This window comes from Anomaloglossus baeobatrachus, chromosome 9 (assembly GCF_048569485.1).
Source record: "Anomaloglossus baeobatrachus isolate aAnoBae1 chromosome 9, aAnoBae1.hap1, whole genome shotgun sequence".
NCBI classification, from domain to species: Eukaryota; Metazoa; Chordata; class Amphibia; order Anura; family Aromobatidae; genus Anomaloglossus; species Anomaloglossus baeobatrachus.
The window spans coordinates 25,323,682-25,350,877 of NC_134361.1; the positions used below are offsets into that span (position 1 = coordinate 25,323,682).

General features: G+C 46.2%; 1 protein-coding gene across 43 annotated transcripts in view; it reads right to left on the reverse strand.

Moving 5' to 3' along the window:
• LOC142250958 (uncharacterized) overlaps positions 1-27,196 on the reverse strand; it is a 345,599-nt gene that overhangs the window by 107,746 nt on the left and 210,657 nt on the right. For 37 of the 43 annotated variants that reach the window (XM_075323314.1, XM_075323336.1, XM_075323316.1 and 34 more), the window contains 10 exons: positions 26,328-26,792; positions 26,081-26,170; positions 24,098-24,256; positions 23,124-23,219; positions 15,619-15,819; positions 15,373-15,462; positions 14,411-14,470; positions 14,047-14,199; positions 13,038-13,133; positions 444-503 (listed from right to left, as the gene is read on the reverse strand). In XM_075323314.1, coding sequence (XP_075179429.1) covers positions 444-503; positions 13,038-13,133; positions 14,047-14,199; positions 14,411-14,470; positions 15,373-15,462; positions 15,619-15,819; positions 23,124-23,219; positions 24,098-24,256; positions 26,081-26,170; positions 26,328-26,792 — 1,470 coding nt within the window. The remainder of the gene's footprint in view (positions 1-443; positions 504-13,037; positions 13,134-14,046; positions 14,200-14,410; positions 14,471-15,372; positions 15,463-15,618; positions 15,820-23,123; positions 23,220-24,097; positions 24,257-26,080; positions 26,171-26,327; positions 26,793-27,196) is intronic. The other 6 variants (XM_075323323.1, XM_075323341.1, XM_075323345.1 and 3 more) reach the window with 6 other exon arrangements.

Sequence of the window (27,196 nt, forward strand, 5' to 3'; positions counted from 1 at the left end):
AGAAGACCTGTGTGTGTTGATGTAGCAAAGCGGTGTGTTGATGTAGCAAAGCTGTGTGTTGATGAAGTAGAGTTGTGTGTGTTTATGTGGCAGATCTATATGTTTGTGTGAGTGCTGTGTGAACGTCATACTGTATTGTAATGGGTTTCTGGAGCATCATATTGTGTTGTGGGCTATGAGGTATTATCCTGTATGTGGGGAATCTGTGAGAGCATTACAACCTGCGTGGGGAACCATGGCAGCCTCATGCTGTGTGAGCGGAAATGTACTGTGGCGGAATCAAGTTTACGGGGGGCTTTGCAAATCCAGGTAGTTTAGGCTGCGTTTATTTGATTTTTAGAAATAAAATTTCTGGTTGAGAACCTCTTCAATTGGAAAGACACCAGACAGCGAGGCTGAAGAATCACACCCCTCTGATAAGTTTAGTAAGTTGAGTAACGCACCTTCAGTAGGAGGTGTCATGGTGGACGTTGATGGGTTTTGTGTGGTTGAACTGATTGGCTCTGGAATACAAAAAGAGAATATAAACAAAAATATTAAATTGTTTCTAAATAAGAGGAAAACGTAGTGGTAGTGATTGGGCATGTAGTATGTTTGATGTGAACAGTGATATTTGTAAGATAGAGCAAGTCAACTTTTAACGAATTTAGCAAAATTCAAAGGAATAAGTGCTGGGACCTGTTTGTCGGGATAAATCAACTACTGTATGCACAACACAGTTATCTCAGAATTCAGGCAGGTATAATACATTGTTCCATGGTGCTCCTTCAAAGTTGAGACAAGCCGCAAACCATTAAAGAATATAGAATGGAAGGCACTCACCGGTTCTGTTGTATCGAAGTCTTTATTTTTACGTCAGCTAAGGCAACGGGGGAAAAGATATCATGCTGGACAATGGCCGTTTTGCGCCCGCACACGGCGCTTCTACGGGTCCACAGGTAGACCAGTAGAAGCACCGTGTGAGAGCGCGAAACGGCCGTTGTGCAGCGTGCTATCTGTTCCCCCCTCCCCCATTGCTTTAGCATGTAACCTGATGTAAGAATAAAGACTTCGATACAGCAGAACGGTGAGTGCCTTCCATTCTATATTCTTTAATGGTCTGCAACTTTTAACAAATTGTCTCGTCAGGGAGGAAGGAAACAAACTTTAGAGCCACTTATTGGAAGTAGCAATCCTAAAAGTCAAAAGTGGCTCTCCAATGAGCCTTGTTATATGACTTAGGATTTATGCCAGATCAGAGCCTCACTGTGCAGACATGGTGTTTCGGAGTGATTGCTCCTCGTCGGTGCAAAGTATGAGATCTGATCTGGCTATATAAGAAGCTATAATGGGGTCTAAGGGGAAAACGTTTCTCCCTGTGGAGACATGACAAACCAATCTGGTTGTAGGTGAGGAGTCTCATAGCTGTAATGCTCCTCTGGGAAATATGCAAGTTGTCTCTTCAGGGAGGAAAGAGATGAAGTCTAGTGCCACCTATTGGAAGTAGAAATCGTAAAACATTTAACACAAACACAACCTTAGTAATGTCAAAGTGATGTCACCAAAGACCTGAATCAGAGAAATGTTATTTCATTCCGATGTTAAACGATAATATGATAATAAGCAATGTGCACATAGCAAATGTGTTTTGGGTGGTGATATGTCTAACTTAGGTGAAGATGTATAACTTGGTATTACTTTACTCTGGCACAACAGCCTTACTCACTATATACAGCTCCTACTGCAGGTCCCTGTTACTACATAGTAATAAAGGAAATGGCTAGGGGGGGCACATAGAAATCATTGGGCCCCCAAGCAAATTTCAAAATGTTAGAATACCGCAAAAAGAAAATATTTGATGGAGTTGGTAGGGTAAAGGTGCATATTTGTAGTCAGGTTAGGGCATATTATGCCCTCCAACTCTTTAGAGATAGAGGACTTCTTGAGCCGTCTGTATTGACATGTGGGTCACAACCACGTTTTCTTTATAAGTAGAGGAGCTCTTAAAATCTATTGGTTGGACATAGATCTCCCCAATAATCTCCCTCCAGAGGTTATTGTTAATAAAAGGGGGCATTACCAATGTGAGAGCAGACTGTCAGTCATTACATGTCTCATACTGTTAATGCCCCTTTTCATTTACAATAAGCTCTAGAAGCAGATTCTCGGGGAGATCTATGTTCGGCCCAGAGATCTAAACAGCTGATTTACATATAGGAATAATTCATTGGATCACAAATATCAAAAATACAGAGAAACAAGAAAAGGTGGTGTGAAAAATGAGGGATACACCTTTAAAGGAAATACAAAATAGGTCTTTTATTAATATATAAATGGACACAAACACTATTAAAACAATTTAAAAAGGCATATAAAAAGCCTCACTTTCCTTAATTTGATCCCTATAGGGAGCAAAAAACAGAACATCCCCCTTGCATTTAATGATATCCACAATACAGGCAAATAACATACAGGGTTAGGTTAATATGGGTAACAGAGATCACTCTAAAGCAGCAAAATAGTAGGTATACACATAAATCTTGCACCAAAATAGATAAAGTTAAGAGGTTCACATACCCATCAATCGTGTGAGCAACATATATATTAGTAGCAATAAATGTAAACCCCTAAGGTAGAAAGCGATCCCTAATAACCAGAGTCCAAATAATACCAGCCAATGCTGGATTTACCAGATAAGGAGATCCATAAATAGCAAGGGTGGGATAGCAGATTCCCAACACGTGTCGCTGTCACATGGGGCAGCTTCGTCAGGGGTAGAATGTGGCCACCTAGAAATCCAGGTTTAAGTAACCCCACTTTGATTTTTAAATCAAAGATGGATCATCTTTTGGCTCATGTATACCACCACAGAATCATTGCAAAAATGGAATTGGATTTCTCTCGGTCAGGAATCCAGTGACGCCCACCTTTTACATACTCCCTAAGGTGCACAAATCGCTGATTAACCCACCAGGTAGACCGATTGTGGCTGGGATAAAGTGGGATTTTTGAACAACCATGCTCATACTTAGATCTCTACCTGCAGCCCATTGCCCTTCGGTTGGATTCCTATGTTAGAGACTCTGCTGATCTCATCATGCGCTTGGAGGAGCTTATCATCCCTGAAGGTACTATTTTGGTAACAATGGACGTAGAATCCCTCTATACCAACATCTTACATGATCTAGGTATCGGGGCGGTTTCTTATTTTTTGCAGAAAAAAGAGGATGTCCAGCTCTTCAGGCAAAGAATCACGTCTTTATTTCATCATGCAGATACAGAGAATGACATGAAAAGCACTACGCGTTTCAGGTGAAAACACTCACCCTTAATCATGAACTTTTCTGCATTTCATTGGGCTGTAGCAGTGCCTGTCCGTGCTCCAGGACGGAATCGGGATTGAGCCTTATACGGTGAGCTGATTCATACAAACTGGATTCTTATTTTTTGTCCGCGCAAAGTACGGGATCTAAGGAACATGATGAATTTTTCTGAACTTGCTTCCTATGATCCTCAATCTTAACTATTTTGTTTTTGATAGGGTCTTCTATAAGCAGGTATCGGGGACCGAGATGGAGGAACGTTGTGCCCCCTTGTATGCAAGTATCTTTCTTGGATGGTGGGAGGAGACCAAGGTGCGGAAAATGGCCAACTACGGAAGATGCGTTTTTCGATGGGTCAGATATCTGGATGATATCTTGATGTTATGGACAGGTTTGTGGGGGGAGTGTGAGGAATTTATCACAGAATTGAATAATAACACACTCAATATCTTGCTCACATCTCATCTGTCACTTACTGTAGTTGACTTTTTGGATCTGAAGCTCTCCCTGATGAACTCAAGGATTGTGACTGACCTATTCTGAAAACCCACCTCAACGAACAACTTTCTGCATTATACAAGCTTTCACCCGACACATCTGTGTAATGGAATCCCGAAGGGCCAATTGCTTCGTCTTCGAAGAAATTGTAGTAGAGATGAGGACTTCCGGGTTCAATCCATGGACTTGACAAGGAGTTTCTTAGAAAGGGGATACCCTAAAAAGGTAATCTCCCATGCATTTCAACATTCTGTCTCTAGGGACAGGAACGAGGACCTTGGCAAAAAATGTGATGGAAATGGGCTAGAACGTAAGATCAGTGTCATCACTACCTACAACAATCAATGGTCGGATTTGCGACGAATATTGCAGAAGAACTGGGTAATCCTGCAGAGTGAACCTGCCTTGGCGCAACATATTTCTGATGTGCCAGGGATGGTTGCCAAAAGGGCTAAAAATCTTAAGGATCTCCTTACAGTCAGACATTTCTGTAGGCCCACAAGAAGAACGGATGGGGGGGATTCCGATGGTGGGATCTTACCCCTGTGGAAACTGCAATATTTGCCCTTTGATGATTGCCAGGGATTTGATATTTTCTAATATGTTTCCATCTTCACAGAAGCCACGTGGATTCTTCAAGTGTCGGACAAGAAACTTGGTTTATGGACTGATCTGCGGGTGTCCTAAGATCTACATTGGACAGATGAGTCAGGAACTTAGAAGACGGATCCAAGAGCATTTATCAACTATCAATAGAGCAAAAACGGACTTGGAAAAGTGCAAGACAATATATTCAGTAGCTATGCATTTTTTGAAGGAGCATGGTGGGCGAGCAACTGGAAGGAATTAAAACAAACATCAGAGGTGGCAATGTTTCCCTGGACTTAGGTGTGAAGCAGCTTGGATTTTTCAGTTAAATTGTTTGGCTCCATTGGGAATAAATGAGGAACTCTTATTTACGGGGTTCTATAAGCAGAGATAATGATACTCTCTATGTGGGATCCAAAATTATATATTCCATATTAGGGACTCCATGTGGGATTTTTGTGATGCCTGGTGATTTTTCTCCTTTTTTCCCCCAAATAATATATAATGAAATAATAAAAATAAAATAAATAAATACATGAAATATTTTGTTATATAGCAAAACTAACTTATTTCCATCTTGGGAATTTTTTCCTTTTTTCTTTATTTTGGGGGTATTCTTTATATATACTATCATAATGGATTATAGTATCGCAATGGCAACCACTGGGATATATTTTTTCCTTACCCATATGGAGATACTGGGTCCCAATAGAGTTAAATACATTATCTCCTTTTGAGTACTATCTCTGTGTTATTACCTGGTTTTTGATCATTCTGCTGGTTTATTTATGATTTTCTCTATAATATCTATGTTACAAACCACTTTCCGTTTCCTGGATGGGAATTATTGATATTTTGTCTCCCTGTATGGCGGCCATCTTTTTGGAGTCCCGCACATGCGCGGTATGCCGAAAACCTCCCTCTTCCTTTTTCCTGACTTTAGTGCCTGCGTGCAAGTGACTTCCGGGATGCCGGAGACATGCATTACGCGGCGGTTTGAATGTAAGCATTGCATTAAGCACACCTGATGAGGTAAAATTCTTGGTTATTTAAACCTGCGATTTCTAGGTGGGCACATTCTACCCCTGACGAAGCTGTCCCATGTGACAGCGACACACGTTGGGAATCTGCTATCCCACCCTTGCTATTTATGGATCTCCTTATCTGGTAAATCCATCATTGGCTGGTATTATTTGGGCTCTGGTTATTAGGGATCGCTTTCTACCTTAGGGATTTACATTTATTGCTACTACTATATATATGTTGCTCACACAATTGATGGGTATGTGAACCTCTTCCCTTTATCTATTTTGGTGCAAGGTTTATGTTTATACCTACTACTGTTTTAGAGTGATCTCTGTTACCCATATTAACCTAACCCTGTATGCTATTTGCCTATATTGAGGATATCATTAAATGCAAGGGGTTTCTGGTTTTTGCTCCCTATAGGGATCAAATTTAAGGCCGTTTAACACATTACAATTTCTCGTGCGATCGCACCCGCTCCCATCGTTTGTGTGTCACGGGCAATTTGTTGCCTGTGTCACACAAAGTTGATAACCCCCGTCACACGCACTTACCTCACGAACGACCTCGCTGTGGGCAGCGAACATCCTCTTCTTGGAGTGGAAGGGACGTCACACAGCAGCTGTCCAATAGAAGCGGAGGGGCGGAGATGAGCGGGACGTAACATCCCGCCCACCTCCTTCCTTCCGCATTGCCGGCGGGATGCAGGTAAGCTGTGTTCCTCATTCCCGGGGTGTCACACAGAGCGATGTGTGCTGCCTCGGGAACGACGAACAACCTGCATCCAGGAAATTGATCAATATTTTGAAAATGAGCGACATGTCAATGAGCACCGACAAGGTGAGTATTTTTGCTCGATCATAGTGGCTCGTAGCTATCACACGCTACGATATGTCAAACGATGCTGGATGTGCGTCACTATCGACTTGACCCCGACGACAACTCGTTAGATATATCATAGCGTGTAAAGGGCCCTTAAGGAAAGTGAGGCTTTTTATATGCCTTTTTAAATAGTTTGAATAGTGTTTGTGTCCATTTATATATTAATAAAAGACCTATTTTGTATTTTCTTTAAAGGTGTATCCCTCATTTTTCACACCATCTTTTCTTCTTTCTCTATATTTATATTGGGTGTGTTGGGGTGATCCCTTAATTCATGTTGGATTATTTGATCCTATAGGTGGTGCCCTCTAAATAGTGTTAACGTATATCAAAAATACGGCACATCCTGTAAAAAAAGAGAATTTTGTTACTTACCGTAAATTATTTTTCTTATAGTTCCGTATTGGGAGACCCAGACCATGGGTGTTTAGCTTCTTCCTCCGGAGGACACACAAAGTACTACACTTAAAAGTGTAGCTCCTCCCTCTGAGCTTATACACCCCCTGGAGAACCAGATCTAGCCAGTTTAGTGCAAAAGCTGAAGGAGAATAGCCACCCACAAGTAGAACCGAGTAAGAACCGGAACAACCGGAGACTCTGTCCACGACAACAGCCGGTGATAACACACGGAACAAGAAAATTGGCAACAGGCAACAGGGAGGGTGCTGGGTCTCCCAATACGGAACTATAAGAAAAAGAATTTACGGTAAGTAACAAAATTCTCTTTTTCTTTATCGTTCCTTTGGGAGACCCAGACCATTGGACGTTCCAAAGCTGTCCCTGGGTGGGAATAAACAGAAAAACTAAGAAGTAGGCGGAGCCTAACTTCACAAGTGGGCGACAGCCGCCTGAAGGATGCATCTGCCCAAGCTCGCATCTGCCGAAGCATGAGCATGCACTTGGTAGTACTTCGAAAAGGTATACAGGCTAGTCCAAGTGGCAGCCTGACAGACTTGTTGAGCCGTAGCCTGGTGCCTAAAAGCCCAAGAGGCACTGACAGCTCTGGTCGAGTGTGCTTTGATTCCCGGCGGGGGAGGCACCTGAGTACTCTGGTAGGCGTCCGAAATGGTCGATCTAATCCAATGGGCCAAGGTCGGCTTAGAAGCAGAGAGACCCTTGCGCCGCCCTGTGGTTAGCACAAAAAGAGAGGTGCACCGCCTAAGCGCAGCGGTGCGAGCCACATAAATCCAGGGAGCACGCACCAGATCTAGAGTATGCAGTGCTTTCTCAAAGCGATGAACAGGGGCCGGACAGAAGGAAGGCAAGGAAATATCCTGGTTAAGGTGGAAGGGTGAGACCACCTTAGGAAGAAAGTCCGGGGTCGGACGGAGAACTACCTTGTCTTGGTGAAAAACCAAAAAAGGTGACTCCGAGGAGAGCGCAGCCAAATCCGAGACTCTCCTGAGAGAAGTTATGGCAACTAGAAAGGCCACCTTTTGAGAAAGACGATACAAAGAAACCTCCCTAAGAGGCTCAAAGGGGGGTTTCTGCAATACCGTGAGGACCAAGTTAAGGTCCCAGGGATCCAAGGGCCGCCGATAAGGCGGAATGATGTGAGACGCACCTTGCATGAAGGTGCGGATTTGAGCCAGCCGGGCGATACGCCGCTGGAACAGCACTGATAGAGCTGAGACTTGTCCCTTGAGAGAGTTAAGGGACAGTCCTAGCTGCAGACCGGACTGTAAAAAAGACAGAAGGGTTGGCAACGAGAATGGCCAAGGAGAATGGCCAGAAGAGCGACACCAGGACAGGAAAATTTTCCAAGTCCTGTGATAGATCTTGACGGAGGAAGACTTACAGGCCCGGGTCATAGTGGAGATGACTTCAGGAGGAATACCAGAAGCCGTCAAAATCCAGGACTCAAGAGCCACGCCGTCAATTTGAGTGCCGCAGAATTCGGGCGGAAAAACGGACCTTGCGAGAGCTGGTCTGGACGGTCTGGAAGATGCCACGGCATTTCTACGGACAGTTGGAGCAGGTCCGGATACCAAGCTCGCCTGGGCCAGTCCGATGCAATGAGGATGACTCGACAGTCTCCATTCTGATCTTGCGCAGGACTCTGGGCAAGAGAGCTAGAGGGGGAAACACGTAGGACAGACGAAACTGGGACCAGTCTTGAACCAGAGCGTCCGCGGCGAAGGCCTGAGGATCGTGGGAGCGTGCCACGTAAACCGGAACCTTGTTGTTGTGACGGGATGCCATTAGGTCCACGTCCGGAGTGCCCCATTTGCGGCAGATTGACTGAAACACTGCCGGGTGCAGGGACCACTCGCCACCGTCCACGGATTGACGGCTGAGATAATCTGCCTCCCAGTTTTCTACGCCAGGGATGTGGACTGCGGATATGGTGGACTTGGAGTCCTCCGCCCATTGAAGAATGCGTTAGACCTCCAACATTGCCAGGCGGCTGCGTGTCCCGCCTTGGTGATTGATGTAGGCAACCGCTGTCGCGTTGTCTGACTGGACTCGAATGTGCCTGCCCGCCAACAGGTGGTGAAAGGCTAGGAGAGCTAGAAGCACAGCTCTGGTTTCCAGCACATTGATTGAAAGGGCTGACTCGGACGGAGTCCAAGTGCACTGAGCTCTGTGGTGGAGATGTACCGCTCCCCAGCTGGATAGGCTGGCATCCGTGGTGAGAATCACTCAGGACGGAGCCAGGAAGGAGCGCCCTTGGGACAGGGAGAGGGGTCGAAGCCACCACTGAAGAGAGCTCCTGGTCCGTGGCGACAGAGCCACTAACCTCTGTAAGGAGGAAGGCCGCTTGTCCCAACAGCGGAGGATGTCCAGCTGCAGAGGACGCAGATGGAACTGGGAAAGGGAGCCGCCTCCATGGAAGCCACCATTTGACCCAGCACCTGCATCAGGCGCCTGAGGGAATAACGGTGGGGCCTCAGGAGAGAGCGCACCACTAGCCGGAGAGACTGCTGTTTGATTAAGGGCAACTTCACAAGTGCCGGCAAAGTCTCGAACTGCATCCCTAGGTACGTGAGAGTCTGAGTCGGAGTCAGAGTGGATTTGGGAAGATTGACAATCCACCCGAATTGGGCTAGGGAGGCAAGAGTGAGCGAAACACTCCGCTAACACTCTGCACTGGATGGACCCTTGACCAGAAGGTCGTCCAGGTAAGGGAGCACTGCCAACCCCTGAAGGTGCAGGACCGCATTCACTGCCGCCATGACCTTGGTGAATACCCGAGGGGCCGTGGCTAACCCGAAGGGGAGAGCCACAAATTGGAAATAATCCTCTCCTATCGCAAAACGTAACCAACGCTGATGTGACACTGCGATTGGCACATGTAGATAGGCATCTCTGATGTCGATGGACGCCAGGAACTCCCCTTGGGTCATAGAGGCAATGACTGATCGCAGGGACTCCATGCGAAAATGCCGCACCCGAACATGCTTGTTGAGAAGCTTGAGATCCAGGATGGGCCAGAAGGTACCGTCCTTTTTTGGAACTAGGAAGAGATTTGAGTAAAAACCTCTGAACCGTTCCTGAGCGGGAACTGGGACAATCACTCCGTTTGCCTGCAAGGACGCCACGGCCTGCGAGAAGGCGGCGGCCTTGGAGCAGGGGGGAGTTGAGAGAAAAAATCTGTTTGGAGGGCTGGAAGAGAATTCTATCCTGTAGCCGTGAGATATGATGTTCTCTCACCCACTGATCGGAGACTTGCTTTAACCAAGCGTCGCCAAAGTGGGAGAGCCTGCCACCGACTAAGGACGTGGTTGGAGCGGGCCGAGAGTCATGAGGAAGCTGCCTTAGTGGCAGAACCTCCTGCGGTCTTCTGCGGACGCGCTTTTGGGCGCCAGTTGGATTTCTGATCCTTGGCTGAGTTAGCGGACGAGGCGGAAGGCTTAGAGGATGACCAGGTGGAGGAACGAAAGGAACGAAACCTCGATTGATTCCTACCCTGGGCGGGTTTCCTGGTCTTGGTTTGTGGCATGGAAGTGCTCTTCCCGCCAGTAGCTTCTTTAATGATTTCATCCAGCTGTTCACCAAACAGCCATGAACCAGCAAAAGGGAGTCCAGCAAGAAACTTCTTGGAAGAAGCATCTGCCTTCCACTCTCGAAGCCACAAAATCCTGCGGATAACAAGAGAATTAGCTGAAGCCACCGCAGTGCGGTGAGCAGCCTCTAGCACGGCAGACATGGCATAAGATGAAAAAGCTGAAGCCTGAGCATTTAAGGTAACCATCTCAGGCATAGATTCCTTGGTGAGGGAATGCATCTCCTCTAGAGAAGCAGAGATGGCTTTGAGAGCCCACACTTCTGCAAAAGTCGGGGAAAACGCGGCCCCCGCAGCTTCATACACAGATTTGGCCAGAAGGTCAACCTGGCAGTCAGTGGAATCCTTAAGTGAGGTGCCGTCAGCCACCGACACAACGGTCCGGGCTGAAAGCCTAGACACCGGGGGGTCTACCTTTGGGGAGTGAGACCACTCCTTGACCACCTCAGGTGGAAATGGATACCGTCATCAGAACCACGCTTTGGAAAGCGTTTGTCAGGGCAGGCCCTGGGTTTGGTCACAGCGTTCTGAAAACTGGAGTGGTTAAAGAACACACTCTTCACTCTCTTAGGCGAGGTAAACTGATGTTTTTATGCCAAAGAGAGTTGCTCCTCTGACACTGGCGGATTGAGATCCAGCACAGAATTAATAGAAGCAATCAAATCACTAAGGTCCGAGTCACCCTCAGAGAAATCGATGGGATACATAGCCTCCGAGCCCCCAGTGAGGGCATCCTCCTCATCTTGAGAGTCAGCTCTTGAGACAGAGTCGTGGGATGGGGAGGGGGATGAAACCCTGCGCCTTCTCTTAGAAGGACGGGGTCTGGGATCAGATGATGAATCCTCCGTGAGCTCTGATGGACGGAGGTCAGAGGATAGGAGTCCTCTGTCAAGAGTATTATAGGCACCCTGTGAGGGGGGCTGATGCATATTCATCAAAGTCCTGGACAAAAGTCCCATGGACTCAGCAAATGACTGGGATATGGACCTAGAAAAGGACTCTACCCAGGCTGGGGGTTCAGTCACAGGTGCAGCAGCAGCAGCCTGAGAGACCACTGGAGGTGAGACTCCAGGCTGTGGCACCGCCAAGTTAGAGCAACCATCACAGTGTGGATAAATGCTCGGCTCAGGCAGCAGGAGCTTACATGCAGTGCATGCAGCATAAAGCTTTGGAGCCTTGCTCCTTGTGTGAGACATGCTGCTGGAGTGGGGGCTTTGCAGAGAATGAACCCCAGGGAGAATATACAGAGGTCCACAACCGGAGACCGGCTGTGGCTTACCAGACCGCTGAGCGCGGTTTTGTGTGCCCTCCAGATCCCGAAGCCCGGTCCCCCAGTGCGCAGCACCTCAGCAGAGATGCAGAATGCAGGATGTCCCAGAGCAGAGTGAACTCTGCCTGAGAAATGGGGCGTTCCTATAAAAGAGCAGGAACTGGAGGGCTATAGAGACCTGCAGGGAAGGAGGGACGCCCCAGCAGTGGGGAGTGTCCCTCCCCTGTGTAGAACAGCCGCCGGGAGGAGCCGAACCTGTCCCTCTGCATGAGTGACATGCGAGGGCAGGAAAACGAAACTAGGCCTCCGGCGAAGCCGGGGCCTAAATTTAATCGGCGAGGCCGACAAGCAGGCACCATCGGCGCGGTTCTCTGGCAAAAGCTGGAGAACCCGCCGGAAAAGTTAAAAACAATCACATACAGCATACTCTCCCCATACAATAAAGAACCGGGACCCCCAACATAAACGTCTCAGGTACTCAGCTGCTGAGACGCAGGGCCATGTCCCTGGGGATGAGTGCTCCGGTCCAACAGAATCCTCAAGGGGCTGTGGATGGAGACCAGACTCCTGCCAGGCATGGAGACCGTGCTGGCTCCCACTTCAAGCCAGAGCCCAGAAGGGATGGTGAAGGAGCACGGCATGTAAGGCTTCAGCCTTGTAAATCAACCTTAACAACACCGCCGACACAGTGGGGTGAGAAGGGACATGCCGGGGGTCCAGACATGGACCCACTTTTCTTCAAGCTCTTTCCAAAAGTCAAACAAATCAGATGAGAATGCATGTGTGGATGTATGACCTCCTGAACACAAAGCGATAAACTGGCTAGGACTGGCTACCAGGGGGTGTATAAGCTCAGAGCCAGGAGCTACACTTTTAAGTGTAGTACTTTGTGTGTCCTCCCGAGGCAGAAGCTAAACACCCATGGTCTGGGTCTCCCAAAGGAACGATAAAGAAAACAAAATGCAAAAAATCCTAGCCCAATTATAGGTATATCGACTGTAAAAAAAAAAAAAAAAAGATGGCTTTGCATTTATATGACATAAAAATTATTTTTTTTTCCATTAAATGTGTTATTACTCAGCAAAAATAGAAAAACCTAAAAGCTTTAGATGTTTGTCGTTATAATCGCACTAATCTTAGAACATAATTAGAAAATGCAAAAAACAATGTTATTTTTCATCCTAACAAAAAAATTGAATGAAAGTAATTTAACAAAAATATATCTATTACAAAAATGGAACAAACGAAAAATAAAAAAATTCAATCGGTCCAACAAAGCATAAACCCTCCTAAAGTAGAGAGATAAAGAAAAGTTATTACTCTTAATAGGCAAAGATTAAAATGAAATGACATATAGGCTGAAATAGTTTGTGTCCTTAAGGAGTTAATGCACATCTAATATGCAGTAAGTTTAATAAGAAAGTGAATATTTGTATGAGGCAATACTGGGGTGAATATTACTTACGTGGACAGTCACACGGGATGAGGCGGCATCTATCATGGTGGTAATTGTGCATTCTGGGATCGCAGTGTTTAGGAAGACACCAGCAGTGTTTCTTTTCTGCATTGTGTTAAGAATTCACAATGGTGATCAACATTATTTTTGTATAGTGTTTACCTTTATTATACATTTATTACATAAGCGGAGCCTAACATCTGATTGCATAATATTTGTAAAGCAGACACAGTATTTCGCCTCTAGGGGATATAATACTAATGAATATTAGGACACAGAAACAGGAATATAAGAAAATTGAAATAAGCAGTAATCAATGTAGAAAAAAATGTGCAGTTTTCTACTAAGATAGAATATTTGTCTGACTTTCACTTATGAAATTTAGCGGTGCCTGTTATATTAAAAACAAGTGACATGGATAGAAAAATACATTTTCATAGATTAGTTATCCTTAAAGGAAAAAAAAAATGCTGCATCTTGAACGCTCAAAATAAGTCCTGTCCTTATCAGGATAAATCTCGGTCACTTCACCACAGCAGGCACGCCAATGTAAGTCGCCGGCTACAGAGATTTTTTTTTTAATGCTTTAGAGAACAGCGGGAAGGGGGATATATCTACTAGGAAGGAGGATATATTTACGAAAAATGGGCCCAGGATGGTGGACCTATATACCAGGAAGGGGACTAGGATGAGGGACGTACAAACCAGGAAGGGATCCAAGATGGGTACATTAGTAGAGGATGGAGGAAATTACTCCTTATGTTCTTAGAAGGAGCATAGGATAGACGATATGTATACCAGGAAGAAGCCCAATATGGGGGTCTTATACGAGGATGCGGGATATATATATACCAGGAAGGGGTGAAAGATGGGAGACATTAGTACAGGATGGATCTCATTACTACATAATGAAAGGAAGGGGGGAACGCGTAACCCATTGTTTTGGTTGGAAAGAAGCCGGACGGTGAGGTTACAAAAACAAAATCCTCTGGCGAGTTTAGTAAATTGAGTAACGCACCTTCAGTAGTAGATGTTATTTTCGTAGTTGTTGAGTGTTGTGTAGCAGTGGGTGTCGTGGTTACAGTAATTGGGTGTTTTGTGGTTATAGGTGGCATGGTGGTAGTTGTTGGATGTGGTGTAGTAGTAGTAGTAGTAGTGGTACTGTTTGGTTCTGGAACAAAAAAAATCATCAGACAAAGAAAAATAGTTAAACTTTTCCTAACAAAAAAGAGAATGTAATAAATCCCGGTAGTTCAGGCAGCATTTATTTGGTCTTTGGAAATGAAATTTCTGGTTGAGAACCTCTTCAATTGGAAAGAAGCCAGACAGCGAGGCTGAAGAATCACACCCCTCTGATAAGTCTAGTAAGTTGAGTAACGCACCTTCAGTAGGAGGTGTTATGGTTGTAGCTGTTGAACGTTGTGTAGTTGAACTGATTGGCCCTGGAATAAAAAAGAAAAATACAAAGAAAAAGGTTAAATTGTTCCTAAATAAGAGGAGAATGTAGTGGTGGTGATTGGGCACGTAGTATGTGTGATGTGGACAGTGACATTTGTAACATAGAGCAAGTCAACTTTTAACACAAACACAACCTTAGTAACGTCACCCGACCTGAATCAGAGCAGATAATTGCACATATCTAGATCCAATACTGCACATAAGTTGTAAAATTCTGCCTTAAATGATAACAGATAAATAGTATTTGAGGCAAATTTTACTTATGTGGACATTCACAGTTATTAGAAGATATATATATATATAACAGTAATACATATCTGCAGAAGATTGCATCGGCCAGAGAAAAATCAGAAGACCTCGAGCAAGGCTGGGTAAGTGTCCCCATATCTTACAGATATCACATCACATGGTATAATATGGTCACTCAGGAGGGGCTATAATAGCCAGCATAAAAGCAGAAGTACGAAATGCAGCAACATGTTCTTGTGAATCTGGATTGTGAGGGGATGTCGCAGTTTGCAGTTCAGTCAAAGAGATAGAGAGACGAAGCCATGAAACACTGAAGAAGCTATACAGATCGTGTGTGACAGCACAGCAGGGAAGAATAGTTACCATCCATGTACCCATAGGCATGTATACTATGGAAACGTCATGTTGACTTTACTAACGTTGTTTTTTCAATAAAGAGCTTAAAATTGTTGGTACGATCCCAGGAGGCCTCACAGTATTAGTCATGACTTTTCAGGGCAATTGGATTCAAATCAATTCATGATTAATGAAATTTGCCGTCAAAATTTGTCAAAGCTGGAGAATATGAAATTCAAAAGATTCGCTCATCTCACACAATTCACATAACAATGAGATAAATGAGATAAATCTGACTTACCCGGACATTCACATGGTATAAGAGTACAGAGATAACCGTAGTACATTTCTGGGCTGCAGGCTTGAGGAAGGCACCAGCATTGCTCCACTACTATGTACAGAAGACACGAAAAGTATTATCATCATTGCTCGTTCTAAAGAGTGGACATGATCTGTCAACACAGCCAAGGAAGGACGCAAATGGGAAAAGCAGGTCGGTAGCTTTGGCTGCTTTGGGTTGATTTTTTTCACAAGTTAAGTTACATACCTTCAGTAGTAGGTGACATGGTTGTAGTTGTTGGATGTTCTGTGGTAGGTGACATGGTTGTAGATGTTGGACGTTCTGTGGTAGGTGACATGGTTGTAGTTGTTGGGCGTTCTGTGGTAGTAGGTGGCCAGGTTGTAGTTTTTGGGCGTTCTGTGGTAGGTGACATGGTTGTAGTTGTTGGGCTTTTTGTTGTAGTAGTGTCTGCCACCAGAAACAAACAGATAAATGTTATTTCATTCCGATGATAAATGATAATATGATAATAAGCAATGTGCACATAGCAAATGTGTTTTGGGCGGTGATATGCCTAACTTAACTGAAGACGTATAACTTTGTATTACTTGATTCTGGCACAACAGCCTTACTCACTATATACAGCTCCTACTGCAGGTCCCTGTTACTACATAGTATTAAAGGATGGCTAGGGGGCTACATAGACATCATGGGGCCCCAAAGCAAATGTCAACATTTTTCCATATTTCAAAGAAAGAAAATATTTGATGGAGTTGATAGGGAAAAGGTTCACATGTGTAGTCAGGATAGGGCATATTATGCCCTCCAACAGTTTAGAGGTAGAAGAGAGGACTTCTTGAGCCGTCTGTATTGACATGTGGGTCACAACCACGTTTTTCTTTATATGTAGAGTAGCTCTTAAAATCTATTGGTTGGACATAGATCTCCCCAATAATCTGCCTCTAGAGATTATTGTTAATAAAAGGGGGCATTACCAATGTGAGAGTAGACTGTCAGTCATTACATGTCTCACAGCGGTAATGCCCCTTTTCATTTAAAATAAGCTCTGGAGGCAGATTCTCGAGGATCTATGTCCGGCTCAGAGATCTAAACAGCTGATTTACGTATAGGAATAATTCATTGGATCACAAATATCAAAAGAAGGGAATTTTGTTTACTTACCGTAAATTCCTTTTCTTCTAGCTCCTATTGGGAGTCCCAGACAATTGGGTGTATAGCTTCTGCCTCCGGAGGCCACACAAAGTATTACACTTTAAAAAGTGTAACCCCTCCCCTCTGCCTATACACCCTCCCGTGCATCACGGGCTCATCAGTTTTGGTGCAAAAGCAGGAAGGAGGAACTTATAAATTGGTCTAAGGTAAATTCAATCCGAAGGATGTTCGGAGAACTGAAACCATGAACCAAAAGAACAATTCTTCATGAACAACATGTGTACACAAAAGAACAACAGCCCGAAGGGAACAGGGGTGGGTGCTGGGTCTCCCAATAGGAGCTAGAAGAAAAGGAATTTACGGTAAGTAAACAAAATTCCCTTCTTCTTTGTCGCTTCATTGGGAGACCCAGACAATTGGGAAGTCCAAAAGCAGTCCCTTGGTGGGTAAAGAATACCTCAATAACAGATAGCCGAAAACGGCCCCTTCCTACAGGTGGGCAACCGCCGCCTGAAGGACTCGCCTACCTAGACTGGCGTCTGCCGAAGCATAGGTATGCACTTGATAGTGTTTTGTGAAAGTGTGCAGACTAGACCAGGTAGCTGCCTGACACACCTGTTGAGCCATAGCCCGGTGCCGCAATGCCCAGGACGCACCCACGGCTCTGGTAGAATGGGCTTTCAGCCCCGAAGGAAGCGGAAGCCCCGAAGAACGGTAGGCTTCAAGAATCGGTTCCTTGATCCATCGAGCCAAGGTTGACTTGGAGGCCTGCGAGCCCTTACGCTGGCCAGCGACAAGGACAAAGAGCGCATCTGAACGGCGCAGGGGCGCCGTGCGAGACACGTAGAAACGGAGTGCTCTCACCAGATCCAAAGAGTGCAAATCCTTTTCGCATTGGTGAACTGGATGAGGGCAAAATTAAGGTAAGGAGATATCCTGATTGAGATGAAAAGGAGATACCACCTTAGGGAGAAACTCCGGTACAGGACGCAGAACCACCTTATCCTGGTGAAAAACCAGGAAGGGGGCTTTGCATGACAGCGCTGCAAGCTCCGACACTCTTCGGAGTGAGGTAACTGCCACTAGAAATGCCACCTTCTGCGAAAGACGTGATAAAGAGACATCCTTCAGCGGCTCGAAAGGTGGCTTCTGGAGAGCCGTCAGCACCCTGTTAAGGTCCCAGGGTTCCAGCGGGCGCTTGTAGGGTGGAACTATGTGGCAAACTCCCTGCAGGAACGTGCGGACCTGCGGAAGCCTTGCCAGGTGTTTTTGAAAAAATACTGAGAGCGCCGATACTTGTCCCTTGAGAGAGCCCAGTGACAAACCCTTGTCCATTCCGGATTGAAGGAATGAAAGAAAAATGGGTAAGGCAAAAGGCCAGGGAGCAAAACCATTATCAGAGCACCAGGACAAGAAGATCCGCCAAGACCTGTAATAGATCTTGGCGGACGTTGGCTTCCTGGCCTGTCTCATGGTGGCAATGACATCTTGAGACAACCTTGAGGACGCTAGGAGCCAGGACTCAATGGCCACACAGTCAGGTTGAGGGCCACAGAATTCAGATGGAAAAACGGCCCTTGAGACAGCAGGTCTGGGCGGTCTGGAAGCGCCCATGGCTGACCCACCGTGAGATGCCACAGATCCGGGTACCACGACCGCCTCGGCCAATCTGGAGCGATGAGAATGGCGCGACGACAGTCGGATCTGATCTTGTGTAACACTCTGGGCAACATCGCCAGAGGAGGAAACACATAAGGCAGTCGAAACTGAGACCAATCCTGAACTAACGCGTCCGCCGCCAGAGCTCTGTGATCTAGAGACCGTGCCATGAAGGCCGGGACCTTGTTGTTGTGCCGTGACGCCATGAGATCGACGTCCGGCGTTCCCCAGCGTCGACAGATCTCTCGAAACACGTCTGGGTGAAGAGACCATTCCCCCGCATCCATGCCCTGACGACTGAGAAAGTCTGCTTCCCAGTTTTCCACGCCCGGGATGTGAACTGTGGAGATGGTGGAGGCTGTGGCCTCCGCCCACATCAGAATCCACCGGACTTCCTGGAAGGCTTGACAGCTGCGCGTACCGCCCTGGTGGTTGATGTACGCGACCGCCGTGGCGTTGTCCGACTGTATGCGGATCTGCCTGCCCTCCAGCCACCGATGGAACGCCTTTAGGGCTAGATACACTGCCCTTATCTCCAGAACATTGATTTGCAGTGAGGACTCTATCGGAGTCCAGGTTCCCTGAGCCCTGTGGTGGAGAAACACCGCTCCCCACCCTGACAGACTCGCGTCCGTCGTGACCACAGCCCAGGTTGGGGGCAGGAAGGATTTTCCCTGCGACAGAGAGTTGGGAAGGAGCCACCACTGAAGTGACGTCTTGGTTGCAAGGGAAAGAGAGACGTTCCTGTCGAGGGACGTCGATCTCCTGTCCCATTTGCGGAGAATGTCCCATTGGAGTGGGCGCAGATGAAATTGCGCGAAGGGAACTGCCTCCATTGCTGCCACCATCTTCCCCAGGAAGTGCATGAGGCGCCTCAAGGGGTGTGACTGGCCCCGAAGAAGAGATTTCACCCCTGTCTGCAGTGAAAGCTGTTTGTCCAATGGTAGCTTGACTATCGCTGAGAGAGTATGAAACTCCATGCCTAGGTAAGTCAGTGATTGGGTCGGTGTCAATTTGGACTTTGGAAAGTTGATGATCCACCCGAACCGCTGGAGAGTCTCCAGAGCGACGGTCAGGCTGTGTTGACACGCCACCCGGGAGGGTGCCCTGACTAGGAGATTGTCTAAGTAAGGGATCACCGAGTGGCCCTGAGAGTGTAGGACCGCCGCAACAGATGCCATGACCTTGGTGAAGACCCGTGGGGCTGTCGCCAGGCCGAAAGGCAATGCCACGAACTGAAGGTGTTCGTCCCCGATGGCAAAGCGCAGGAAGCGTTGATGCTCGGGTGCGATCGGCACATGGAGATAAGCATCCCTGATGTCGATTGATGCTAGGAAGTCTCCTTGTGACATCGAAGCAATGACAGAGCGGAGAGATTCCATCCGAAACCTTCTGGTGCTCACATGCCTGTTGAGCAGTTTGAGGTCCAGAACGGGACGGAATGATCCGTCCTTCTTTGGCACCACGAACAAGTTGGAGTAGAAGCCGTGACCATGTTCCTGAGGGGGAACGGGAATCACCACTCCTTCCGCCTTCAGAGTGCACACCGCCTGCAGAAGAGCATCGGCTCTCTCGGGGGGCGGAGATGTTCTGAAGAAACGAGTCTGAGGACGAGAGCTGAACTCTATCCTGTAACCGTGAGACAGAATGTCTCTCACCCATCGGTCTTGGACATGTGGCCACCAGGCGTCGCAAAAGCGGGAGAGCCTGCCACCGACCGAGGATGCGGTTCGGGGATGCCGGGAGTCATGAGGAGGCCGCCTTGGAGGCAGTGCCTCCGGCGGTCTTTTGGGGGCGTGACTTAGACCGCCACGCATAAGAGTTCCTCTGGCCCTTCTGTGGCCTGTTGGACGAGGAGGATTGGGACTTGGCTGAGGGCCGAAAGGACCGAAACCTCGATTGAATTTTCCGTTGCTGAGGTCTCTTCGGTTTGGACTGGGGTAAGGACGAGTCCTTTCCCTTGGATTCCTTAATGATTTCATCCAATCGTTCGCCAAACAATCGGTCGCCAGAAAACGGCAAACCGGTTAAGAATTTCTTGGAAGCAGAGTCTGCCTTCCATTCGCGTAGCCACATGGCCCTGCGGACTGCCACCGAGTTAGCGGATGCCACCGCTGTACGGCTAGCAGAGTCCAGGACGGCGTTCATGGCGTAGGACGAAAAAGCCGACGCCTGAGAAGTCAAAGACACAACTTGCGGAGCAGAGGTACGTGTGACCGCATTAATCTCAGACAGACAAGCTGAGATAGCTTGGAGTGCCCACACGGCTGCAAAGGCCGGGGCAAAAGACGCACCTGTGGCTTCATAGATGGATTTCACCAGGAGCTCTATCTGCCTGTCAGTGGCATCCTTGAGCGATGAGCCATCTGCCACTGATACTACAGATCTAGCCGCCAGTCTGGAGACTGGAGGATCCACCTTGGGACATTGAGCCCAACCCTTAACTACGTCAGAGGGGAAGGGGTAACGTGTGTCATTAAGGCGCTTAGCAAAGCGCTTGTCCGGAAATGCTCTATGTTTCTGGACAGCATCTCTGAAGTTAGAGTGATCGAAAAACGCACTCCGTGTACGTTTGGGAAACCTAAACTGGTGTTTCTCCTGCTGTGAAGCCGACTCCTCTATAGGTGGAGTTGGGGGAGAAAGATCTAGCACCTGGTTGATGGACGCAATAAGGTCATTTACTATGGCGTCCCCTTCAGGTGTATCAAGATTGAGAGCAACGTCAGGGTCAGAGCCTTGAGCTGCGACGTCCGCCTCGTCCTCCAGAGAGTCCTCAAGCTGAGACCCCGAGCAGCGGGAGGAAGTCGGGGAAGATTCCCAGCGAGCCCGCTTAGCCGGTCTGGGACTGTGGTCCGTGCCGGAGTCCTCCACGTGAAACCTAGGGGCCACCCCGGGAGCACGCTGCGGTGCAGACCGAGAGGGACCTGGAGGCGATGATCCAACAGTGCCCGGGGCCTGTGTAAGGAGCGGTCTGGACTGCAAGGCTTCTAGTATCTTAGCAGACCATTTGTCCATAGACTGAGCCATGGATTGTGAAAGCGACTCAGAGAGTTTCTCAGCAAAAGCTGCAAACTCTGTCCCTGCCGCCTGGACAGGGGAAGCAGGAGGGTCTGCCTGAGCCGAGGGTCCCCCTAGTGCCCGAGTCTCCGGCTGAGCAAGTGCAACAGGGGCCGAGCATTGCTCACAATGAGGGTAGGTGGAACCTGCAGGTAACATAGCCGCACAAGAGGTACAGGTTGCAAAATAACCCTTTGCCTTAGCGCCCTTGCTCCTTGTGAACGACATGCTGTTGTCTCCCAGGAGAGTGATCACTGAGGGTATATAGCCAAAAGCAGAACAACCCGGCCGAGCAGAGAAAATATATACATACATATATATATATATATATATATATATATATATATATATTTATATATATATATATACTCCGGCACCCTAGGGGGACCAACACCGGGTGACCGGTGTGGCTTACCGACCGCTCAAAGCGGTGTGTGTCCACCAGATTCCCTGCCTAGGTCTCCCAGAGCTGTGATCCGTCCTTCAGAACTCGTTCCTGAAATCCTCCAACGGCAGAGTGTGTAAAAAATGGCTGCCGGAGCTCTCAGGGGAGGAGGGAGCCGTGGGCGGCGACTAATAAAGTGCGGGAATCTGGTGCCCCACAGTGATCAGTGAGGGGGGGGAGGAAACCTAAAGTATGCTCCAGCCCTCACTGCCGACGTCAGGTCGACCGTCCCGCCCTTACCCCTGACTGGCAGGCCCGGGGGCGGGAGTTATGTACTAGGCCGCAATGAAGCCGGGGACTAAATTTAATACCGCGGCCGAAAAACAGGCGCGGTCGGCGCGGAAGTCCCGGTCGTCACAAAAACCAGCCGCAGCTGCGGCGTCTGTGACACCAGCGGTCCATGCACTGTCCCCATGGGGACCCAGAGTACCTTTGGATGCAGGGCCCTGTCCCTGATGATACCAAGTCTCCGGTCCGGCAGATTCCCACAGGGGCTGCGGAGGGAGCCCGGTCCCAGTGAATGGATGACCGGTTAGGATCCCACTTCACCCAGAGCCTCTATGGGATGGTGAATGAAAACGGCATGTGGCTCCAGCCTCTGTACCCGCAATGGGTACCTCAACCTTAACAGCACCGCCGAATTAGTGGGGTGAGAAGGGAGCATGCCGGGGGCCCTGTGGGGGCCCTCTTTTCTTCCAACCGATAAAATCAGCAGCTGCTGCTGACTAAAATGGGAGCATGAGTGGATGTGTGCCTCCTTCTACACAAAGCATAAAACTGATGAGCCCGTGATGCACGGGAGGGTGTATAGGCAGAGGGGAGGGGTTACACTTTTTAAAGTGTAATACTTTGTGTGGCCTCCGGAGGCAGAAGCTATACACCCAATTGTCTGGGTCTCCCAATGGAGCGACAAAGAAATATGGCTTATCCTGTAAAAACAAAACGCAAAAAAACCTAGCCCACTTATGGTTACATCGGCTGTAAAAAAAAAATAGATGGCTTTGGATTTATATGACATAAAAACTATTTTTTTTCCATTAAATGTGTTATTTCTCTGCAAAAATTAGAAAACCTAAAAAGCTTTAAATGTTAGTCATTGTTATAATCGCACTAATCTTGGAACATAATTAAAAAATGCAAAAAATGTTTTTTTCATCCCCACAAAAAAATTAATGAAAGTAATTTAACAAAAATAAATATATTACAAAAATGGAACAAATGAAAAATAAAAAAAATTCAATCGGTCCAACAAAGCATAAACTCTCCTAAAGCAGAGAGATAAAGAGATATTACTCTTAAAAGGCGGAGATTAAAATGAAATGACATATAGGCTGAAATAGGTTTTGTCCTTATGGAGTTAATGCATATCTAATATGCAGTAAGGTTAATAAGAAAGTGAATATTTGTATGAGGCAATACTGGGGTGAATATTACTTACGTGGACAGTCACACGGGATGAGGGGGCATCTATCATGGTTGTAGTTGTGCATTCTTGGTTCGCAGTGTTTAGGAAGACACCAGCAGTGTTTCTTTTCTGTATTGTGTTAAGAACACACGAATGTTATCAACATTATTTTTGTATAGTGTTTACCTTTATTATACATTTATTACATAAGCTGAGCCTAACATCTAATTTCATAGTATTTGTAAAGGAGACACAGTATTTTACCTCTAGGGGATGTTATCCTAATGGAACTTTTCACACAGATACAAGAATATAAGAACATTGAAATAAGCAGTAATCCATATAGAAAAAACGTGGGGTCTTCTAATAAGATAGAATATTGGTGGGATTTTCACTTGTGCAATCTAATGGTGCGTATTATATTAAAACAAGTGACATGGATAGAAAAATACATTTTCATAGATTAGTTATCCTTAAAGGAAAAAAAGTGCTGCATCTTGAACGCTCAAAATAGGTCAAAATAGGTCCTGTCCTTATTTCCACCCCCATGTTTCACAGTAGGTATGGTGTTCTTTGGATGCAACTCAGCATTCTGTCGTTTTCCAACACGACGAGTTGTGTTTCTACCAAACAGTTCTACTTTGGTTTTTTCTGACCATATAACATTCTCCCAATATTCTTCTGGATAATACAAATGCTCTCTAGCAAACTTCAGACTCGCCCAAACATGTACTGGTTTAAGCAGGGGAACACGTCTGGCACTGCAGGATCTGAGTCCTTGGCGGTGTAGTGTGTTACTGATGGTAGCCTTTGCTTAGGTGGTTCCAGCTCTATGAAGGTCATTCACTAACTTCCCCCGTGTGGTCTGGGATTTTTGCTCCCCGTTCTTGTGATCATTTTGACTCCACGAGGTGAGATTTTGCATGGAGCCCCAGATCGAGGGAAATTAACAGTGGTGTTACATGTCTTCCATTTTCTTATTATTGCTCCCAAGATAAGTTACGTACCTTCAGTAGTAGGTGACATGGTTGTAGTTGTTGGTTGTTCTGTGGTAGGTGACATGGTTGTAGTTGTTGGTTGTTCTGTGGTAGGTGACATGGTTGTAGATGTTGGGCGTTCTGTGGTAAGTGACATGGTTGTAGTTGTTGGACTCTTTGTAGTAGTGTCTGACCCCAGAAAAAAACAGAGAAATGTTATTTCATTCTGATGAAACGATATTGTGATAATAAGTAATGTGCACATAGCAAATGTGTTTTAGGCCATGATACGTCTAACTTAGATGAAGACGTATAACTTCGTAATACTTGATTTTTGCACAACAGCCTTACTCACTATATACAGCTCCTACTGCAAGTCCCTCTTACTACATAGTAATAAAGGAGATGGCTGGGGGGTACATAGAAATCATGGGGCCCCAAAGCAAAAGTCAAAATTTTACCATACCTCAAAGAAAGAAAATATTTGATGGAGTTGGTAGGGAAAAGGTGCATTTGTGTAGTCAGGATAGGGCATATTATGGCCTCTAAAAGCCCCGTCACACACAGAGATAAATCTTTGGCAGATCTGTGGTTGCAGTGAAATCATGGACATATTGTTCCATTTGTACACAGCCACAAACCTGGCACTGATTGTCCACAATTTCACTGCAACCACAGATCTGCCGCAGATTTATCTCTGTGTGTGACAGGGCCTTAACTGTTTAGAGATAGAAGAGAGGACTTCTTGAGCCGTCTGTATTGACATGTGGGTCAAAACCATATTTTTCTTTATATGTAGATGAGCTCTTAAAATCTATTGGTTGGACATAGATCTCCCCAATAATCTGCCTCCAGAGGTTATTGTTAATAAGAGGGGGCATTACCAATGTGAGAGTAGACTGTCAGTCATTACATGTCTCACACTGGTAATGCCCCTTTTCATTTACAATAAGCTCTGGAGGCAGATTCTCGGGGAGATCTATGTCCGGCTCAGGGATCTAAACAGCTGATATACGTATAGGAATAATTCATTGGATCGTAAATATCAAAAATATGGCTCATCCTGTAAAAACAAAATGCAAAACAACCTAGCCCACTTATGGTTACATCGGCTGTAAAAAAAAAAAATAGATGGCTTTGGATTTATATGACATAAATACTATTTTTTTTCCATTAAATGTGTTATTACTTTGCAAAAATTAGAAAACCTAAATGCTTTAAATATTTGTCGTTGTTATAATCGCACTAATCTTGGAACATAATTAAAAAATGTAAAAAACAATGTTTTTTTCATCCCCACAAAAAGATTTAATAAACGTTGATATGGTCACTCAGGAGGGGCTATAATAGCCAGTATAAAAGCTGAAGTAGGAAATGCAGCAACATGTTATTGTGAATCTGGATTGTGAGGGGATGTCGCAGTTTGCAGTTCAGTCAAAGAGATAGAGAGACGAAGCCATGAAACACTGAAGAAACTATACAGATCGTGTGTGACAGCACAGCAGGGAAGAATAGTTACCATCCATGTACCCATAGGCATGTATACTATGGAAACGTCATGTTGACTTTACTAACGTTGTTTTTTCAATAAAGAGCTTAAAATTGTAGGTACGAACCCAGGAGGCCTCATAGTGTTAAGGGTGCTTTACACGCTACGACATCGCTAGCGATCTCATTAGGGATGTGACATGCCAGATCACAGATGCGATCTGCCGAGATCGCACATGTGACCGGCGCTACAAAAACGACATATGTGCGATCTCGGCGGATCGCACATGCGATCTGGCGTGTCACATTGCTAATGAGATCGCTAGTGATGTCGCAGTGTGTAGAGCACCCTTTAGTCATGATTTTTCAGGGCAATTGGATTCTTTACAGAACTTTCAACTCATGGAAAATAATTCATGATTAATGAAATTTGCCGTCAAAATTTGTCACAGCTGGAGGATATGAAATTACAAAGATTCGCTCATCTCACACAATTCACATAACAATGAGATAAATCTGACTTACCCGGACATTCACATGGCATAAGAGCACAGAGATAACCGTAGTACATTTCTGGGCTGCAGTTTTCAGGAAGGCACCAGCATTGCTCCACTACTGTGTACAGAAGACACGAAAAGTATTATCATCATTGCTCGTTCTAAAGAGTGGACATGATCTGTCAACACAGCCAAGGAAGGACGCAAATGGGAAAAGCAGCTCGGAAGCTTTGGCTGCTTTGGGTTGATTTTTTTTCACAAGTTAAGTTACATACCTTCAGTAGTAGGTGACATGGTTGTAGTTGTTGGGCGTTCTGTGGTAATAGGTGGCCAGGTTGTAGTTTTTGGACGTTCTGTGGTAGGTGACATGGTTGTAGTTGTTGGGCGTTCTGTGGTAGTAGGTGGCCAGGTTGTAGTTTTTGGGCGTTCTGTGGTAGGTGACATGGTTGTAGTTGTTGGGCGTTCTGTGGTAGTAGGTGGCCAGGTTGTAGTTTTTGGGCGTTTTGTGGTAGGTGACATGGTTGTAGTTGTTGGGCGTTCTGTGGTAGTAGGTGGCCAGGTTGTAGTTTTTGGGCGTTCTGTGGTAGGTGACATGGTTGTAGTTGTTGGTTGTTCTGTGGTAGGTGACATGGTTGTAGTTGTTGGGCGTTCTGTGGTAGTAGGTGGCCAGGTTGTAGTTGTTGGACGTTCTGTGGTAGGTGACATGGTTGTAGTTGTTGGGCTTTTTGTTGTAGTAGTGTCTGCCACCAGAAACAAACAGATAAATGTTATTTCATTCCGATGATAAATGATAATATGATAATAAGCAATGTGCACATAGCAAATGTGTTTTGGGTGGTGATATGTGTAACTTAACTGAAGACGTATAACTTTGTATTACTTGATTCTGGCACAACAGCCTTACTCACTATATACAGCTCCTACTGCAGGTCCCTGTTACTACATAGTATTAAAGGATGGCTAGGGGGCTACATAGACATCATGGGGCCCCAAAGCAAATGTCAACATTTTTCCATATTTCAAAGAAAGAAAATATTTGATGGAGTTGATAGGGAAAAGGTTCACATGTGTAGTCAGGATAGGGCATATTATGCCCTCCAACAGATTAGAGGTAGAAGAGAGGACTTCTTGAGCCGTCTGTATT